Source organism: Sciurus vulgaris, assembly GCF_902686455.1.
Source record: "Sciurus vulgaris genome assembly, chromosome: 3".
Classification (NCBI taxonomy): domain Eukaryota; kingdom Metazoa; phylum Chordata; class Mammalia; order Rodentia; family Sciuridae; genus Sciurus; species Sciurus vulgaris.
Window position 1 is genome coordinate 19,846,913 of NC_136463.1, and position 20,533 is coordinate 19,867,445.

Below are 20,533 nucleotides of genomic sequence, written 5' to 3' on the forward strand. Positions count from 1 at the left end.
GGCTGAGGCAGGAGGATCACAAGTTCAAAGCCAGCCTCAGCAATTTGGTGAGGCCCTAAGCAACTTAGTGAGACTCTATCTCTAAACAAAATACAAAAAAGGGCTGGGGATGTGGCTCAGTGGTTAAGTACACCTGGGTTCAATCCCTGGTACCAAAATAAATAAATAAATAAAAGCTAGAGAGAGGATTTTGAGTGTTTCCAATGCAAAGAAATGGTAAACACTGGTGTGATAAACATACTAATAACCCTGGTTTGATCATTGCACATTTTATACATGTGTCAAAATATCACCCTGTATCCCATGAATGAGTGCCATTATTATGTTAATTTAAAAAATATTTTAAATTGTGCTCAAGATCAGCATGATTAGCAATCACAGAAGCGACGTGTCATTGTCTCACCACACGTTTTGAGACAGTTTCAAAGCTGCAGCTGCCTATCAATGGCCAGAGTACATGGAAGCCACAATGAAGCCTTCTTTTCCAAGTGTGTGTATTCACAGAGAACTAATGGCATTTGTTCCTTGTGTGGTCTGAGTGTTGATGCCATCACATGCTCTTGTTTTCCATTTTCACAGTGACAGGCTTGTGGCTAGATCACCTCACCCCACCTTTTCACCCCAGCATGGTGATGATGGCGTGTATTTAGGAGTCATCTCGGGTCTCTCTCCCTCCCCACCTCCTTAAAACTTCTTTTTATAACCTCCAATAAAAAATGGTCATTGCATATTCCCCTGTCTGCCCTATTTTATTTCCAAGATTTATTGTCGCATCCTAAGATTGAGCCTTCAGCCACTCTGGAGTGTCTCAGGAGTCTGAGCAGCCAAGAAATCCTAGGATCTTCTCTTGTGTCTTTTCCAAGGTTTTCCAACCTTGCCTTGGGGTGGAGGGGGTGGACAAAGAGAAAGAGAAGAGTCATCAATTATACAGCCCTGTTCTTTGAAAAGCCCGAGTGTCCATTTCTCCTTTCTCTCTTGAAGAGAGAACCACTTCGTCATTAGCTAATAATGTCAAATCATAGCAAATGCCAAAATGACAGTACTTCTGAATAGTGACAGAGACCTGTACGGTAGCTTTGGCACGACTTTAAAGCCAGAGGCCTCCTGTTAATGTTTTATTGTAACAAATCACTTCCTTTCAGGTTCCCATAAAGCCTCAAAGCTGATGATAGAAGATAATGTCATTTCCTTATTGTATGGAGAGAAGTCAAAGATCTCTCAATTCCCTGAATTGATGCCAAACAATAGTATACCAGAAGAGCAAAAATTATCCCCTAAGCAGGGCCCCTTGTTCACCATTTATGCAGTTCTTAGGGCTTTGGTAGCAACTGAGGTGGCAATGTTCTTTAGAGTAAGGAGACATACCTATTCATCTTGGGAGAGAAGATATCTTGTTGTATTTCTGATATAACGCCTTGAATTCTAGAAGGAAAAAAATCAGAAAGGTTTTGTCAATGCCAGGGTGATGGTCTGCAGCTGAAGTTCTAAATTCTAAGAATGGCTTAGAAAGGTTTACAGACTAAATCCAGGAAGCGGAGGTTTTAAAACATACTGCAAGTGGTTCCCCCCCACCCCTTTTTGAGGAGTCATTCCTAAAACGAGGCAAATCGATCACAGGCAGAATGGAATTGTGCACCCTTCACTTTACACATGGAGCTTTTTCTTTTTTTTTAGGGGAATGGGGTGAATGGGTACTGTGGATTGAACTCAGGGGCGCTCGACCACTGAGCCACATCCCCAGCCCTATTTTGAATTTTATTTAGAAACAGGGTCTCACTGAGGTGCTCAGTGCCTCACTTTTGCTGAGGCTGGCTTGGAACTGGCGATCCTCCTGCCTCAGCCTCCCAAACCACTGGGATTACAGGCATGTGCCACTGAGCCCGGCTTTCTTAATGAATTAAAGTACCAGGAAGATGCTACCAAATATTTTCCAAAACTGGCACATAACAGCATTGTTATCATAATGTCTTTAGCTGTTTGATGGTTTGGGCCTCTTAACTTTGTCACCTTAGGTGATTTTCCTTTTGGTGATCATTGCATTTCCCATAAATCCAGCCATTCGGGGTTCCTTCTGAGACCCTCCCTAGGCTGACCACAGACAAATTCCATGGGTGCCTGGGAATATAACAAGAGTGCCCACATGCCTGCCAGTCTATCTCAGATGCACTGCGGTCATAGTGGGGTTTGCGATCACCAAGCCTCTTCAGAATGCCCTGGTTTTCCACAGTAATTCTCACTAGTTCGCGGTTCCTCGTTTCTCTGTTTAAGCTGAAAAAACACAAAACCAGAGATGGATGAAGGAGAAAATGCTTCTTGGGGATGGGGGAGGGGGAGGTGAAGTTGCGAAGCCAGTTTAGTGTCAGGCTGCCCAAGTGCAGGGAGGAAAGAGTTCTGCAAAGCCCTGAGGCCCCAAAGGCAAGCCTGCCCACTAGATGATTCTACTCTATTGGTCTGAGATAGAGCCTGGGCACTAGGCAATTTTAAAAAGTTCCCCCAGTATTATAATGTGAAACCAGGATCGAGAACCTGGAGTTTAAATGATGGGGGAAGGGCTCCCAATGGATAAGTCACAAATGGCTGGCTACAAACTTTAGAGAATCTCACACTCCTCAGGTTTCAATTTTGTTTGAGATATAACAGGATTTAGGAAAGGCATCTTCACACACACACACACACACACACACACACACACACACACCTCCACCAAATTCTTTCCTTTGCTTTCACCTCTTTCGTAGCTCTGACCACTTCACATTGGCATTATTTACATAGATGGCTCCCTTTCTCAGACTTTAAGTTCCTTGAGGTTAGAAAATACATGTCTTATTTCATCTATTCCTGGTGCCTAACACATAGTAGTTGCTCAAGAAATATTTTTGGAACTAATTTTAAGAATACTGTGTCATAGTCTCAGTTATGGTGCTATGGTCTGAATGTGTGTTCCCCAAATTCACATGTTGAAATCCTACCCCCCAAAGTAATGGTCTTAGGAGGTAGGACTTTGGGGAGGGATTAAATCATCCTAATGGAATTCGTGTCCTTATGGAAGAAGTCTGAGAGAGACCCCTTTGCCCCTCCCACTGTGTTGTGAGTGAAAAGATGGATTCTGTGCAGCAGGAAGCAGCCCTTACAAGACACCTCATTGCTGGTGCCTTGATCTTTGGACTTCCCAATCTCCAGAACTGTCAGAAATAAATTTCTATTGTTTATAAGCTACCCCAGTAATGGTACTGCAGCCCAAATGACGAAGGCACATGATCATCATTTTATAAAAATATGCAGTGCATTCGTGTGACAAACTCTGAATAAAACTCTGAAAAGTCTCTTAGATTATATTAAAGTTAGTTCTTTGATGCTAGAGAAAGTTCTCCATTTCTGAAGTTTCCATTCTCAACATGGTCTCTTTGGTTACTTCTCAAAATTAAAAAGTATTTCTCTAGCTCATGAGAATCTTGCATTGAAACCCAGGGGGAAGGTCCAATTGACTACCTAAAAATGAAATGCAGAGGAAGAACACTACCTTTTGGAAAAATATTCATTCCAGCAGTCCACCTTGGCAGGGCCACGATGGGCATTGGCAATTTTCTGACACAGTTGCTTATTTTCATATTCGATTTTGTCGATTTTCTTTTGTTCACCCTGTTAAGAAACCCCATCCCACATGGTGACATCATTGCGTGCTTGCTCTGGCACACGGTGGCTGAGCATAACTCTCCTTTGGGACTGTGGGTCACCGTGGAGAAGAGCAGAGCTTAGGAAAATGGAGCTGATGGGTATAGGGAGGTAAAGCTTTGTGTTAGGTGGGCATCTAGGAGGTTCTGGGAAGGTGACTCTCTTTAGGGCAAAGATAAAAAATCAATAAAATATTCCTGCCAATGGCAAGGACAAATACCTGTAGTCTGCTCAATTTTAAAATGTGATGTGTGTGTGCCATTGGAGGTTTGGTATCGACCGCGGGCTTCACTAGAGAAAAGGGATAAAAGATCAATGTTACTGCCCAGGAATCCTAGTGACGGCCTCAGAAAAGTTACTAGAATAAACTCTGACTAATGAACTTTATGACTATATTCTGGCCATGATCTTTTTTTTTTCCTTTTCCTGGTACTGGGGATTGAACCCTGAGACACTATAACCACTGAACCACATCCCCAGTCCTTTTTTATTTTTTATTTTGAGACAGGGCCTCGCTAACCTCACTGGGTTACTGAGCCTGGCCTAGAATTTGCGATTCTCCCGTCTCAGTCTCCCAAGTCACTGGGATTATGGGTGAGCCACTGTGCTTGGCTCTGAAGAGTTTTGAGCAGTAGTGAAAGAATGGTGAGGAACATTTACAGAGATAAACAGCCTCTATCTACTGGGCACTGAAGTCCTATCTTCTAACTTATTTTGGCTTTAAAGAGTTTAAAATAAGTATTTCCACCCATGAAGTTCCTGGTGGAAAATAAATTTTGTTACTAATACTAATGTCCTCTTGAACAAACTCAGCAGATAAGACTATATCATCCCAAAGTTGATATCTCTATGGTGGACCCTTGGAGAACCCCTTATGGCAGTGTCTAGCCAAACTATCCACATACCTATTTGTATTCTATTCCTGTGAAGTACATAGTGGCCAAGATCCAGTTTTTTCCTGAAGGTTGTGCTTTGTCTATGATTAGAGACGATAACAGGGTAGGCCAGATAATCCAGGGAATTGTTCATCTTCTCTTTCTAGTCTAACTTCAGAAATGAGGCATCTAGTTTCCTCTGTGAGGTACTTAGCTGTCTCCATGACAGGATGTCATAGTTATCCAATTATGACATCAGGGCCAACTCTTGGGAAAGGAATAGAAGGAGGAGAACATGCTGGCTATCTCTAGGCATCTACTTTCTAAAACTTTGTTTTCAATTTAAAACTTATATTGATATAAAACTTGCACATATTTGTGGGGTACAGAATGATAATTTGAGACATTTATATGGTATGTAATGATAAAATCAGGGTAATGAGCATTTATATCTCCTAAAACATATTCTCTGTGTTGGGCTTGTATTTTTCATGCTAACCTAGGTCCAGGTCAAGATCAAGGGCAAGGGAAGTTCCTCCACCTGAATGGAATGTAGATGGTAACACTAAAAGGAAAAGGGAGGGTCGGATGGCATAGGCATGGGCTGGGGGATAAGTTCCATCCTTGGTTATATACCTTGGGCTATAAGCCAAGTAGTCCCTACTACAAACAGTTTCCCTGAAGGGACAAAACCACAAGCTTTTGGGGAAGATGAAAGATGGCCTTAATGATAATCTGATCCAATTTCATTGCTTTGCAGATGAAGAAATTGAAGTCCAGAGCAGCAGCAAAGTTGCTCAAGAACCAAGTTAGTGGCGGAGGTGGGTTCAGGATGTGAGTTCCTAAATTCCAGGGACCATATTTGCCCCTATGGGGAAGGGAATCTGCCATTTTTTTCGTGAGTAGGGGAGGGCGGCTTTCTTCCAGGACAGTGTACTTTTGCACTTAGTGGGAACTCAGCAAAAGCTGAGCCACTACCACCATGTGACTTATAGTGGGCTGGCCTCTACTTCAAGAAGGGCTGCAAAGGAGTCTGAGTGATGTCAACACTAGCACAGAGTAGCACCCAGTGACTGTGTAACACATTCAGTGTTGGAGGAAGGACCAATACTTATTTAGTGCTCACTATTAGTGCTAGGTGATTTCCTGTCACATTTAATCTTTCCAACAACACTTGGAGTTAGGAACTTAGTATCCCTTATTGGAAATGCATGGGACCATTTGTATTTGGATTTGGGGATATTTTAATATATGTGATGAGGTATCTATGAAATGGGACCCAAGTCTAAACTTGAAATTAACTTATGTTTCATATACACTTTATATACACAGCCTATTGTAATCTGTACAATATTTTTAGTGCACTGGCATTTTGACTATGGTGGGTCACAAGAGGTCAGGCGTGGAGTTTTCCACTTGTGGCATGTCTGCACAAAGTTACAGATTTTGGAACATTTCAGATTTCCAGATTAGGGATGCTCAATATGTGTTATTATTTTTTATTAACACTGCCCCCTCCTTTTCTTTAGCAAACAGGCTTAGAGAGGTTTATTTCCCAGGGTCAGAATTCCAAGCCTGGCTGCATAGTCTAAGCTTTTAAGCACGACGCTGACTCTCAACGACCGTTGAAAGAGGACATGCCACAGAGTAGGGCTTCTTAAGACTTTCGGCCTCGGTAAGGATCCCCTGGGGGTCTGGACTGGGGCAGAGAGTCTGCGTTTCGGACAAGCCCGCGATGGGGGAGTCGGGGAAGATGCCATCACTTCTAGTCTGCAGCAGGGAGAATTAAGATTCACAGTAGACCCCGGGTGACACTGTCATCCTGAAAAAGCGACACCTGGGTGTACCCAGGTCCATGGGAATATTTACGGCGCCCTGAATTTGGTTCGGTGAAGGACGTTACTGAACTTCCCGGTTTACAAAGATACCGAAACTGCCCAGTCGAGGGTGGGAGAGGACCCTTAATACTCAGGAGTGGCGGCATTTCCGCCCGGGGACGCGCCCTGAGGAGCGTGGGCTTCTGGCTGCGCGCGTCCTTCGCCAGCCCAGCGCGTTGGTCCCGCGCGCCGCGCAGCGTTCAGCAGCTTCCCGCGCGCGGTGGTCCCGCCCCCGGGGCGGCTCCCGGCTCGCCAGCCCCGCCCCGCTGACCCGGCCGCTTTCCCCTCGCTCGCTCCTGCCCGGGCGTGCAGGGCCCGGCCGCCGCCATGTCGGGCCCGTTCGAACTCTCGGTGCAGGATCTCAATGACCTGCTCTCAGACGGCAGTGGCTGCTACAGCCTCCCGAGCCAGCCGTGCAACGAGGTCACCCCGAGGATCTACGTGGGCAACGCGTGAGTCCCTCTTGCCGGCGCGGCCCCGACGCCCCTTCCCGGGCACCCTGCCCACCCGAGGCCGGGGTGGGGACGCTGTGGGGAGCCCGAGCACTGTCACCCCTCCGGGAGCGGGAGTGGGGGCTGGGGACCCGGCTGGAGTCGACGCCCACCCCCGCGCGTGGAGCGGAGGCGCTGGTTCCCGACCGGCCCGGTCGCGGGTTGCGAGGAGACCGAAGGGTGCAGGCCCGGCGCTCAGCTGCCACCCGCTTGGGGTTCGGCTTTGGGCGGGGTCGGGCTACCATGTTCACTTAACAGGTGGCCCTCTGTAACCCGGCCGGTCTCCTGCCCGCGCGTGTCATGTGACAGCAGCCTGGTTCTGCAGTGAGGTCACCGCGGAATGTCTGCCTCTGCTTCCATGGCAACGGGCTGACGTCACAATCCGGGCGTGGAACTTTCCCCGGCCCTGCAGGCCCAGTTCAGGGAATTGAAATACCCCAAATGAGAGAGTTAGAATTGGACCAGGGATTTCCTGGCTACTTTCTTACCTTCCAGAGAGGATTCGATTTAGATGGGATGAATCAAAATCGTAAAAAGGATCCAAACCATCACCTGGAGAAGGCTCCCAATCTTATCACCAGGAAATGCATTTATTATTTATTACTTATGTGTTCCTCTTATCAAATTGATTTTTCCATTTTCCTGTTATTCAGATTACTAATAAGAATCCCTCAGAGGCAGCAGAGTAGAACCAGTGATAGCAATTCTGAGAGGTACTGAAATACCAGCAGGTCTACAGCTTGGGAGGGCTTGGGTTGGATATTCATGAGACTCAGAGGACTGTTATCAAAGTCCTAAACTCATTGTTCCAGTCCAAGAATTGCATGTCAAGAACTAGGAACTAAACCCTCATCTCATTTCACACAGAAGGAGCCGTGATTCAGAGTGATTGAGGGATTGTAAGGACAGGGTCAGTGTCTTGATCATGTGTGTGTGTGGCTGGTCCTGCACTAGCACCTGCTGCTTAACCTTCCAGGGACTGCCACTGAAATGGGGGTAATCATGGACCTAGAAAAGGTTCACAAGGTCCTTAGCCTCATGGGGACAGGTCTCATCCATCCCATCACTTATTTATCACATTGAGCCCCTGCTAGATGTCAGACACTGTGTAATGTTCATTCATAGAAGTCATGATAATAGTGATAATGGTTTATGTGTCCACTGTTGAATTAATACTAGAGAAGGGAGATGAATGGGAATGACTCGTCTTTGTTCATTCTGTCAGCCATTGCTTTAGAATACTGTTCAGTGTCCTGAGCAGGAACAACTAAAAAGAGTCTCAAAGTGTCAGCCAATGGCCCAATAATTGCAGTGTTCTAGGGAAACTGCCTACCCACCAGCTATCCAAGCAGCAACCAGGCTGTCAGGGCAGTTTGGCACACTGAGCTGTAGCTACTCCAAGTGGAAAGCAAGGTTGTAAATGTCTGGTAGTAGCCAGAGTAGCAAATGTGGTAGCCACTGTAGGAAACAACCCTTGTCCTCTAATCAAATCTCAGGGTATAGTGGGGGGGGGGGGTGCTCAGTGGAATCAACTGAATCTCTAGTGCTGAGAAAACTCAAGCCCACTCCACCCACCAGAATCCCTTAGCAAAATTAGGGTTCCAACCACATCCTCACTAGGCAGGGACAAAACCTATGTGAGCCGTGTTCTCCTTGTCAGCAGGTGTTGGAGTTGATGTGGGCACGTGAAGCAGAGGGAGGTGGAATTGAGAGCAGGGCTGGTGGATGTCAGGAGAAAGAAGCTCTCTTCCCAGCTCCAGATCAGCACCTGTGTGTGCACATGCATTTCCCTCTGTCCCATCTGTCCTGCTAGATTTAAGCTCTGTCAGGTGGGGGCATTTCCCTCCTTTTCTCCCATAAGCCTGCTGTGGTGGACAAAGGAGATCATGTAGGAAGCACCACTATGATGTAGTAACTGTTGTTTGAATTGGGATGTTGTTGTGAAATGAAATAAAGGGACCCTTTGACCATTCAGATCAGGTATTTTGTAAACTCCATGGTTCTCTTGAGACTCCTTATTCTCCAAGTACTAACTCGCCCAGAGTGTGGCAAGAAGGATCCCTTAGTGAGACCTGGAAGGGGCTGCCTGGCATGATGATTTCATTCTCCATCACTCTGTCACTCGTACATACTACATGCCAGGCACCACAACAAGTGCTGGAGACTGACCTGAAACAGACATAGTTCCCTTCCCAAAGAGCTCACAACCTTTAAACAAGTACAACCATATGTTGGAATAGTAGCACTTAGGGTGGAGTCAGCCTCCATCTGCAGAATGGCGCATTCAACACTCATAACTATGCCAAGCAGTAGGCACCAGTATCGTTCCCATTGTACAGAGAGGGAAATGGAGGCAGAGAGAGGTGAAGTGACTTACTCAAATTGTCTGGTAAATGACAGGCTGGATCCAGACCCTGGCAGTCTAGCTCCAGAGCTGTTTTTATCCACTGTCTGTATCATGATAGAGGGAGCACGATGCCACTCGGAATGGAGGGGAGGCAATAGTGCAGAGGATGGTGAAAGATGAGAGGGTGTGTGTCTACAGAGAAGGCGGGAAAGGGTGGCAGAGGGGTAGCTGGGGCATGAAACCACCAGTCTATTTGGGGCAGCTGCTGGAAATTGGATATGGCCAGAGTGAGGAGAGAGGTCATGAGATGAGACTGTAGAAGCCAGCTGGGTCCAGCACACAGAGGGCTTCCTTACTTTGCCAAGAGGCTCAGATGCTCCCCACTCTTTCTCCCCCAAGGCTAGTTGGTCAGTTAATCATAACCTGTTGCTGTCTCCTCTCCAGGTCTGTGGCTCAGGACATTCCCAAGCTGCAGAAACTGGGCATTACTCATGTCCTGAACGCCGCTGAGGGCAGGTCCTTCATGCATGTCAATACCAATGCGAACTTCTACAAGGACTCCGGCATCACCTACCTGGGCATCAAGGCCAATGACACACAGGAGTTCAACCTCAGTGCTTACTTTGAAAGGGCTGCAGACTTCATTGACCAGGCCTTGGCTCAAAAGAATGGTAAGGGACCTGCTGCCCAGGAACAAATGGAAGGCAGCTTTCACATGGACTGTCTTTCTGGAAAGACCCACAACAGGTCTCCTCTGGGAAATCCTTTTGTTTCTCACTCCCTGTGGTGACTGAATGAGAGCTTCAGAGTTCTCTTTGCTTAATTTCTGCCTGTCAGGTGGCCCCACACTGTATAAAATATTCAGCCCTTTAACACATTGGCAATGCCAGGTCCTTGCATTGGAAACTTTTGGCTGAGGGTTGGTTTCTAGCCACTTACCTCTCTACCCAACTCAGAAAGCTCTTATAATAAGGAAAATTTATCATCATCCCTGATAAGAAGTCTTCAGGTACATCGTCCCTGATAAGAAGTCTTCAGGCAAAGGAGCAGCAGGGCTGGTTGATGGCACAGCTCAGTGGTGGTGTCTGGATTAGGTTCTTTCCCTGTTTTTCTTCCACTGCCCTCACTGTTGGGTACTCCCCTGTGGTCCCAAGATGGGATCTGGCCACCACACCCCAAATGGACAGAGTGCAGCTGATGAGCAGCCATTTCTTCCTCCCATTTCTGTCCTTTTGAGAGCAAAGAGAACATTCCCCAGAACTCCTCCAGTGGATCCTCTCCCACTTCATTGGCTAGTTACTCACACGGCCAGGGGAAATGGGGCCACCCTGACTGGCTTAGGCTGTGGATCAGCAGACTACAGCCCACAGGCCAAATCTTCTAGCCAGTCTTTAAATGCTTCCTGCAGCCCCCAGACATAGGTGGGCCTGATGGGGAACTGCAGAGGGGCTGGTGGAGAGTTTTACTGACTAGGGAAACTGCACACTCTACGCTCAGGCCTTCTTCATGCTCACCGTCATTCCCTACCCTAGCCCACCTTCCCTCCAGCTCTGCTAAGTTCTTCACCTTGTATAGATGGAGAACAAGAGACCCAGTTAAGGGAATGGAATTTGTTCTTCTCATTAGTTAGTCATCCATTCAGGGGACTCAGAATTCTTTGACTTTGTTTCCTCTTTCCAGCCAACCAGGAACATACCCTGGCTTCTTTTGACCTCCTGCCCTAGTCCATGTGGGCTGGCTCTTCAATCTGAAAAGCTCATGCTGTCTGTCTCTCCTCTGTCCTCTGGCAAGCTTTCTCCCATGCTGTAGGGCTGGGTATAGCATCCTCTCTTCTGTGAGCCTGCCCTCAAACTGGGTCCTCTGTCCCTTGTCCATCTCCCCAGCATCTGATGTAGCATCAGGTACATTCTGTAGTTGGCATACTGCAAATGATTACTGAACAAGTGACAATGAATTCTGTGGGCTCAAATGCCATGTGTAAATGCTTTCAAGACTGGGCAAGTGAGTCAGCAGAAATGTACTGGTCTTAAGGGACCAAGGACCAATCACTAAGAGAACCAGATGGGATGGCTGGCGGGTGCTCGGAGGAGGGAGACATATTTCCAGCTAGGAAAATCATGGGAGGCTGTGTGGAGGAGTTGGCATCTGGGCCGGCCTGGATGCGTGGTAGGCTGTGTGTCCTGGGCACAGAGCACATTCCAGGTGGCAAGGCATCTACTCTGCAGAGGGTCCTGTTCCCAGGTAGGGCAAGAGAAGTTCCACGGTTTGTTTTTTGTTTTTTTTTTTTTTTGTACTAGGGATTGAACCCAGGGGCACTTAACCACTGAGCCACATCCCCAGCCCTTTTTTTTTTTTTGTACTTTATTTAGAGACAGGGTCTCACTGAGTTGCTTAGGGTCTCAATAAGCTGCTGAGGCTGGCTTTGAACTCATGATCCTCCTGCCTCAGCCTCTCCAGCTGCTGGGATTACAGGTGTGTGTCATTGCACCTGGCAGAAGCTCTACTCTGAATGCTGTAGGTATAATGGCCACAGAGTGAATGGGCAGGAAAGTGGAGGTTTCCCACCTCCTGATTTGGGAGACTCTGGAAAAATAGAATGGTGTTTTGGGACAGAGTGAGGAGAGCAGAAGAGGTCATCAAATTTCCCTCCAAATAATACCCATGTACTGGGTGCCACAGGGGACTTCTTGTTTGGGGTATTATTTATTGTGTGCTCCAGAAAAACAGCCAGTAGAATGTGTGTGTGTGTGTGTGTGTGTTTATATTTGATTTATTATATTTATTTATTATATAGTAGTCCTTCCCTTATCCTCAGGAGATGTGATCCAGGATCACCCAGTGGATGCCTGAAACTGCAGATAGATGTACTAAGCCCTGTACATTCTGTGCATTTTCCTGTGTGCCCTGTAGCTTGCCACATAGTCCCAGAGTTCACCTGCCTTTCCATGTTTCATCTTCTGCCTTTTTTGCATCACTACTTTTGCTCTTTGAGGCCATTACTAAGTAAAATGAAGGCTTCTTGAACACAAACCCTGCAAGGCCTTGATAGCCCATCCACCACTACTGAGTGACTCACGGTCCGTCAGTGTGTGTTGTGGATATACTGGAGGAAGGGGTGATTCACGTGCTGGGCAGGAGGGAGCGCAGTGGCTTCAGGCTTCATCACACTATTCTTAACAACCCAAAATGCAAAACTTATAAGTTGTTTATTTCTGGAATTTTCCATTTCATATTTTCTGACCGTGGTTAACCACAAGTAACTGAAGCTGTGCAGAGCAAAACTACAGATAAGGGAGGAATACTGTATTGATTTATCTTTCTCTCTCTCTCTCTCTCTCCCTCTCTCTCTCTCATATATATATATGTAGATATTCATATACGTCTGATATATGATTTATTTTAAGGAATTGTCTCAAATGATTGTCAGGGCAGGTAAGTCTGAAATCTGTATGACAGGCCATCAAAATGGAAACTCAGGCAGGGTTTCTGTGTTAAAGAAGTCTTGAGGCAGAATTACTTCTCTAGGAAACCTGTTTTTGTCCTGTGGGTCTTCAGTAAGTCTTCAGCTTATTTGGTGAGGTCTACCTATATGGTAAGGTATCTCCATTAGAGTCCGTTGATAGGAGATGTGAATTACAATGGCCCAATACCTTCACAGCAACATCCAGTCTAGTATTGTAATAAGCAGTTGGGCCCTGCAGATTAGCCAGATTGACCTGTTTGACCATCATAGCCAGCAAGCTAAAATTTAAACCCAGGTTCAGATGGCTTTAGAAATTTGGGTTTTAAACCCCTATGATGACAGTGGACATACTGGAACTGGCATCAGAAGGGTGACTAGTTTTCTAGGTAGCCAAGAGGGAGAGGGTATTTGAGGTAGAGAGAAAAATACATGCAAAGGCATCAAGGTGAGTAAATGGCAACAAAGCAGGTGGCTTTAGAAGCCACACTTTGGAGACTAGACCCTACCCTCTGGAAGGTGGCAGATCATATTTGTATTTTAAAAAGAACCTTCCAGCTGCTGGGCAGAGTATGGCTTGGTGGTTGTGAGGCATGATGGAGAGAGCTCCTTTTAGAGGTGTTAAGAGGGTACAGTGAGACTGGGTGAATAATACACATCTGTAGCTCCAACTGCAGAAGGCTGAGGCAGGAGGATCATTTGAGCCCAGGAGCCTTTAAATAAATAAATAAATAAAATGTGTGTGTATGTATATGTGTATACACACACACACACACACACACACACACACACACACACACACACACACACACACATATATATATATGAGGTGTGACAGGGACCTGAACTGAGCACTCTGCATGGGGCAGCCCACAGGGCCTCCTTGCAGTGTCCTGGGACTTTGTTGACAGTGACCCCTGGCCTCTCCTCATTGTTCTTCCTTCATTCCTTCAGGGAGCAAACCAGAACACATACCTGCCCTCCTGGAACTTGCATTTCAGTGGGGAAGTGAGAAGGAACAAGCAAGAGATCCTTGTGGCTAAGGCAGGGGAGGGGATGGGAGTGGCCTGTGGTTTGGGGATAGGAAGGTCCTTCCTGGGAAGGTGACATTTGAGCAAACACCTGGGGAAAGGGGGACTGCAGGCCAAGGACAGAGTGGAGTGCTGGGAGAAGGACAGCAGGAGATTATGGCAGAGGAGGGCTGGACTTTATAGGGCCCCAGGGCCACTTGGAGAGCCAGGAGAGGGCAGTATATGCGTATGTGTGTTGGTTTTGTTCGCATTTGTGTTTGATATTGGTCCTTCTAAAATTGCTGTGTTGAGATACAGTTGGCTACATGTTAAAGGAAACAACTGAATGAGTTTTGGCACATGCACACCTGTGAAACCATCGCCATAAGCAAGGCAGTAAACATATCCATCACCTCCCCAAATTTTTCATGTCCTTCAGTGACTCTCCTGCCCCTTTGCTCCATATTCCCCAGCACCTGGTGATTTGCTCTCTGTCACTAGAGATCAATGTGCATTTTGTAGAGCTTAATATCAACAGAATCTGCCAGTGCGCACTTTTTATCCTGAGCTTCATCTCTAGTGTGAGACTAGGGATATGTGCCACACATCCCAGGTCGTTCCTTTCTGTTTATTGCTGAGTAATATTCCACTGACTGGATTCATTACAGCTTGCTTCTCCATTCATCTGTTGGGGGATGTTTGCGCTGTCTTCATGTTTCGTCTTTGATTAAAGTATAAAATACACAGAGAAGGTCACACACCCATATATCAGCCCCCAGATTAAGAAAAAACACAGCCAGCCTCTGCAACTTTTTGTTTCAGAATTTTAAAGAAAGGGTTGGGGATACAGTTCATGGTAAGTGCTCCGGGGTTCAATTCCAAAAAAAAGAAAGAAAGGGGGAGAAAAAAACCCCACAGCCAGTCTCTGGAAAGCCAACTTACGTTCCCTCCTCTACCCCCATCCTCACTCCTGAAGTTGCCACTCTCCAGGCTTGAATAGCACACCTCAGTCATGCCAGCTGTCCTGCTCTCTGGAACCATATTTCTTTGTGTGCTTCACACACGTTGTTTCTGGTAAGGTGTAGATTGTTGATTTGTATCATTTATCCATTCTATTGTTGATGGGCCCCTGGACTTGAGTTTCCAGCATGGGGCTTTTATGAACATGCTGACTGTAGATTATGGTCCGTGTCTTTTAGTGAACCTGTGTGCTCATTCCCGTTGGGTGAGGGTCCTCAGCAGCATTCCTAGGCTGGGGGGCAGGGATTCAGCTTGAGGAGATTCTGCCCCAGTTTCTAGAGGGGCTGTACCTTTTTTTGTTGTTGTTTGTAGATGGATACAATAACTTTATTTTATTTATTTTTATGTGGCGCCAAGGATTGAAACCAGTGCCTCACACACAGTAGGCGAGTGCTCTACCGCTGAGCCACCATCTCAGCCTGGTTGTACCTCTTCATAGCCTGCCCTCCCCAGCTATCCAGAAGAGTCCCTGTTGCACCACATCTTCACTGACTGACTTTTTATTTTCTGTGTTTACCATTTTAGCCATTTTGGTGGGCAGTGGGCACCAAATGGCATTGCGTAATGCTTTTTTTTTTTTTTTTTTGGTCAGTACTGGAGATTGGGCCCAGGGCATCCAGATCCAGCTTGCTAGGCAAGCACTCTACTACTGAGCCATATCCCCAGCCCTTTGTAAACTTTTTATTTTGAGACAGGGCCTCAGTTACTGAAGCTGTCCTCAACTTGCGGTCCTCCTACCTCAGCCTCCTGAGTAGCTGGGAGTTCAGGCGTGCGCCACCGTGCTCTACTGCATAATGCTTTTAAAACTTTCATGGAATAGTTTCAACAAGAGTCATGTGGTCAGATGTCCCCAGCTCACTGAACCTCCCCTGTTTCTTACAGGCCGGGTGCTTGTCCACTGCCGTGAGGGTTACAGCCGCTCCCCCACCCTAGTCATCGCGTACCTCATGATGCGTCAGAAGATGGATGTCAAGTCTGCTTTGAGCATTGTGAGGCAGAACCGTGAGATTGGTCCCAACGATGGTTTCCTGGCCCAGCTCTGCCAGCTTAATGACAGACTAGTCAAGGAGGGAAAGTTGAAACTCTAGGGCACCCCCACGGCCTCTTCTCTAGAGGTCTGATGGGAAGGCCCTGCTTGAGGGTGTCCCAAGCCGCCATGTTTAGGAAACAGTGTACCCTGCCCCCAGTGTCACAAGGCACTTGCCTACATGTCTATCACAACATGGCCCTGGGCCACTTCCCCCACCCCCAGGGGGCATATAAAGAAGCTTGCCAAGGAGGGCATTCTTGCTTCCTGGTTGTCCTGTTCCTGTAATTTATGTCCTCCTCTTCAGGTGGGTGCTCTGGAGGGGAAGGCCTGTGGCATGCATGCTTCTCCATGGCCCAGGGCAGGGGGTTTTAGGAATGTGAGGCCTGAGACACTCACAGGGGCTCCTTGTGACCTCCTTCCCACACCCCAGAGTCTCTCCTGAGTGGAGACCTCAGCACCTTGAGCCTAGTAAAGAAACTATGCAAGTGCGGGCCCCTCTGTCCCCACCACATCTGTCACCTGGTCTCGTCACAGCTTTGCACACCCTGCTCATGCACAGAGGCACATCGTGGGGTCCGAAGCCGAGCTGGGGGTGTCATCAGTTAGTGGATGGAAATTCCCAGGAAGAGGCTGCTTTTTAATTATTTCCTTAGGAGTCAAGACACCACAGGAGGAGTCCCTTGGGTGGGCAAGCACGTTCTCCTGGCGGACTCTCCGAAATGCACAGAATTTTTAAAATGTGCCTCTTTGGAATGCTTGAATTCTGAACGCACTGCTTTGGAATATGCCCTTGGACTGCTCTGTGACTTCACTTGTTAGGAAAGCGATGCCTCAGGGCACGGTTTTATTTTTCTTTTTTAGAAAACAGGGTGTTAAGGTCCAGCCTATTTAAAAACCCCACCATTTGGAGAATTACAAGGGTTTTGTCTTGAATTATAGTGTTGGCGAGCCCAAGCCACTCGTGCTAACTGCTTTTTTGTCCCAGTTGCTATTCCAAGAACAGGAGGAGGAAGTTAGCCAATTACAGCGTGTGCGTGGGTGTGTGCGTGGGGGCGTGCCTCTCAGAAACGCAGCCCGAGGACAGCAGGGAAATGAAGGGTCCCAGGCGCACACCCTGCCCACTTACAGGCGGCTGAGACCGCTCTCTGGTGCCCTTGCAGGAGCCCTGGAGTGACTCAGTGAGGCAGGATGAGCCATGGTGGAGCATCCACAAGGATCCTATGCTGGTGGCAGAGCAAACATGAAAAGAAACAGCTTTTTAAAGTACTTTTTTAAGGTGACGTCAGAATGCCCACGAGCACTGTGTGTGGACATTTGCCAGACGATGGGAGTTTGTTTTGAACAGTCTTGCTGGGTCTTGACGTTCTTGTTATTATGGAAAGTAATGCGATGCTGTGTGTCTTCAGGGTCACTCAGGGCAGAGAGTTGGTCCTCAGCCTACTCCCAGCGCCGACTCAGAGACATCTCATCAAAGTTGATGGAATTAAACTCTGTTTTTGAGTGTCAAATATATTTCGGGTGTTGTTCTAGTGGGTGTACCCAGCTCCCCGAAGTCTAAATTCATGTAGGATCACTTGCAAGGATTTGCACAAGAGTCTTACCTGAAGTGAAAGTAGTATCAGGGACTTTTGTTGAATATTTAGGATTCAGGTTTAAATTTAAATTCTAGCAGTGTTCATGTCAGGGTGGGGAATGTGCCTTTTTCAGTGTTGACTAGGAGCTTCCAGCAAAGAAGAAAAGCTGGTGGCCTCAAGGCCTCACTCCCGGGGTGAGATCTCTGAGCACAGCAGGAACAGTGCTGCGCAGCCAGGACAGTCCCCATCTCCTTTTTCCTGTAAACACAACAGCCCTGAGCAACTAGGACCTGTTGTCTTTTCCAGACACTGTGCTGTCGTCCAGATAGCCCCACATAAGTGGAGAGGCCATCCTGAGCTGTGTCCCTCCCTTCACAGTTTGCACTTAATCTGACTTGATCCTCACGGGAACCTGTAAAGTTAACAGAGATTAATCATATGTTGTTACCCTTTTTTTTTTTAAAAAAAGGAACCTGGTTCAAAATGACTAAGGGCATGACCTCCAGAGTCCTTAAGGCAGAGCCCAGGCAAGGTTTTAGGTTTGCTGCTCCAGGAAGCTGGATTTGTTCTTTCCTGTGATACACCGCAAGAAAGGAACTCCCCAGGAGTGCCCAGGTTTGCAGCTCACACCCTTGACCCAGCCCTGGAGGAGGAGTGGAAAGTGTGGGTCGCAGATTGCATTAGAATGTGCAGTTATCTTCCAGGGAACTTGTAGCAACCCTAGGCTTCCTGGGTTCTGCTTCTGGAAGAGGCTTGGGAACTGGAGTTGGGGCTTCCCTCCTAAGCCCGGGCTGTGGTTACCCCATAGGACAGTCTCAATCATTTATGCAAATGCAGCAGGTTGGCCTGGCTAATTAACTAGCACCTCTTGGCTCTTGGGAGAATTATTACCTTTCCTTTGGGGCTACTTTGCTGAGAATTTGAGATTTTTTTTTTTTTTTTTCATAGTCTCTAGGCCCAGAAACCCCATGTTTACTTCAAGAGATTTAGCTCCTAGTTCTTTAAGTAAAATACAAGTCTGTTGTGTAAGAGCCATCACGTGCCCATCCGTGGGTGGGAGCTGTGCTTGGAGAGCTTTCTATCCCTGGGAAGTGATGGAATAGGAACTCAGGGTGTCCCTCCCCCTTCCCAGACCCGATCCCTTTCTTTGACTAACAGAGCCCCATCCAGGCAAAATTAGAGCGCCAAATTGAAGCAGTCTACCTTCCCATGAGCTGGTCTGTTTCCCTGCCACTCTGAGTTATTTGAGAGCATAGACCACCACCTATCAAATGAGGGGACTCCTCTAGAAGACTGTGTGGTCTTTTTTGGCTCCCACACTGTAGGGACCTCTAAGTAAAAATTCCCACTTGAAATTTAGCACCACCAGGAAATTAGAGGGAATGCATAATAATACAATGGCCAGCAGGTGGCGCTGTATTCCACCCATGGCGAGGCATGGTTCTGAAAGGGAATGTTGGTGTCTTTTATGTCACAAGTTCACGTTAAGATGTTAATAATGTTAAGATGCTAATGTTTTAACCAAAATAAGCACTGATCTTAAATGTTAAGAGATGATCTTCTCTCATGGGAAATTTTCTTTGTCATAAAACTGGTGTCAGGAATCACTAAAGAGCCAACAAAGTTGGTTCTTCTGTGTCAAGAGTGTGTCCTGACTGGAAATAGAGGCCATCTCAGGGTGAGACTGCAGATTGGTTGGAAGCTGAACTTGTGTTCCCGCTTACCTCCTCCGGCTTTAAGGATAACTTGATTATGAAGGAGTGGTCTCCTGGAGGCGAAGGGGAGATATCAAACTGGTTTTTAAAAGAAAGTCAGGCTGGGGGTATAGTCCAGTGGTAGAGCGCTTGCCTAGCATGCGTGAGGCCCTGGGTTTGACCCCCAACATCACCAAAAAAAAAAAAAAAAAAGCAAGTTTAATGTCCGTTGTATCACCAATCAGTGTTAAAACACTAAAATTGTAACCAAAATAAATGTCTTACCTTACAAAGAAAAAGGCTTTGTTGTCCTCCTTATCACAGTTTTACTTTTATGCCTAGACTTTGTTTGCTTTTTCTGTCTTTAAAATCTAATATAAAAACCAGCCCTCCTGAGTTAGTTAGAAGTTCAGTGATGATTATATTTATGAAGTAGATATTTGTTGGACATCTTTCCAGTAACAGTCCCTGAACTATGGCCTTCGGAAGTGATGCCATTCATAAGAAGTTCAAAATGCACAGAAGTTCCATTTCCAAAGTACACACTGAAATGAATTAACCTAAATGAATGAGTGGTGTCCAGTCCATTAAGTGAATGTGAGGGCTGGGGATACTGCTCAGTTGGTAGAGTGCTTGCCTCGCATGCACAAGGCCCTGGGTTCAAGAATGGATGTGAAACACATTTGATTAATGTATATTTTTATTTATAAATGATTACAATACCTACTTTAAAAACCATGAGTCATCTCTTTGGACATGTGGGGTTCAGAAAATATAGTTTGCAAGCCCGTGATCTAGATCTAGATCCAGTTTAGTATTCCTAGAGCACAGAGTACTTGGGCCACCAGCCTGAGAAGGAGGGCGGGAAGAAGAGGGCAGACAAGCCTCCTACTTGAGGAGCCGCCTGAGGTCAGCCCAGCCAGCAGGATGTACCAGGGAGGAGGTGTATGCGAGTGGGAAGTGGGTAGGGGGGCTTCTGAATGAGGGCGGACAGTCTCCAAAGGCAGCAGGGATGGTGGCAGTATATATGGCGATAGAGAAGTGACTGGTCCCCACCTGGTCTTCCAAACAAGTGAAGTTGAAGTTTTACCCTATTAGGATTTGGGCAGCCACTGGTCTATTTTAAAAATGAGTGACAAGCTTTTGGGGGCTACCATACCCCAGGGGCTGCTGAATGAACAGGGAACTTCCAGCTATGCTGAGACCTTAAACTTTAGAGAGAAACAATTCTAAACTTCAAATAATGAGGTGATTCGACATCCATCAGTACAGACACCTGCCTAGAAACGGATGCCTTCCAAAACCAGACACTCCCTTTGTATCACTGACCTGGGGGAGCAAAATCAGTTTTAAAACCAATAAGGAGAATCCTCCATTTCCATTAATTTAGATGGACCTCTTGAACCAAATAGAGAATGACACCAGATGACCTTCAGAGTCCCTTTCAGATCCAAGATTCAATGATCCTGAGAAGTTGAGGTAA

The 20,533-nt window shown here is 46.7% G+C and overlaps 2 protein-coding genes across 4 annotated transcripts; one reads left to right on the plus strand and one right to left on the minus strand.

Moving 5' to 3' along the window:
- Positions 1-769: 769 nt before the first annotated feature.
- On the minus strand, positions 770-4,701 carry CFAP97D1 (CFAP97 domain containing 1; the record flags this gene model as incomplete). Of its 2 annotated transcripts, XM_079132482.1 has the most annotated exons (6): positions 770-878; positions 1,366-1,422; positions 2,145-2,268; positions 3,521-3,639; positions 3,893-3,963; positions 4,578-4,701. In XM_079132482.1, 5 exons carry the CDS (start codon positions 4,699-4,701, stop codon positions 1,366-1,368), a joined length of 495 nt encoding a protein of 164 aa, XP_078988608.1. In that variant the 3' UTR covers positions 770-878. The 2 variants fall into 2 exon arrangements, with proteins under 2 accessions (XP_078988608.1, XP_078988609.1); XM_079132483.1 differs by lacking the exon at positions 2,145-2,268.
- A 1,981-nt stretch (positions 4,702-6,682) lies between these two features.
- Positions 6,683-19,788, plus strand: DUSP3 (dual specificity phosphatase 3). 2 transcript variants are annotated; one of them, XM_079135399.1, is made up of 4 exons: positions 6,683-6,876; positions 9,707-9,933; positions 15,635-15,741; positions 16,943-19,788. In XM_079135399.1, exons 1-4 carry the CDS (start codon positions 6,752-6,754, stop codon positions 17,024-17,026), a joined length of 543 nt encoding a protein of 180 aa, XP_078991525.1. In that variant the 5' UTR covers positions 6,683-6,751; the 3' UTR covers positions 17,027-19,788. The 2 variants fall into 2 exon arrangements, with proteins under 2 accessions (XP_078991525.1, XP_078991524.1); XM_079135398.1 differs by having other exon boundaries at positions 6,685-6,876; positions 15,635-19,788.
- Positions 19,789-20,533: the final 745 nt, after the last annotated feature.

Excerpts from the sequence above, each read along its gene's own strand:
- DUSP3 (XM_079135398.1), top strand. The coding sequence starts at position 6,752 with ATGTCGGGCCCGTTCGAACTCTCGGTGCAGGATCTCAATGACCTGCTC. Across the intron at positions 6,877-9,706 it reads AGGATCTACGTGGGCAACGC|GTCTGTGGCTCAGGACATTC; the intron begins GTGAGTCCCTCT and ends TCTCCTCTCCAG. Across the intron at positions 9,934-15,634 it reads GGCCTTGGCTCAAAAGAATG|GCCGGGTGCTTGTCCACTGC; the intron begins GTAAGGGACCTG and ends TGTTTCTTACAG.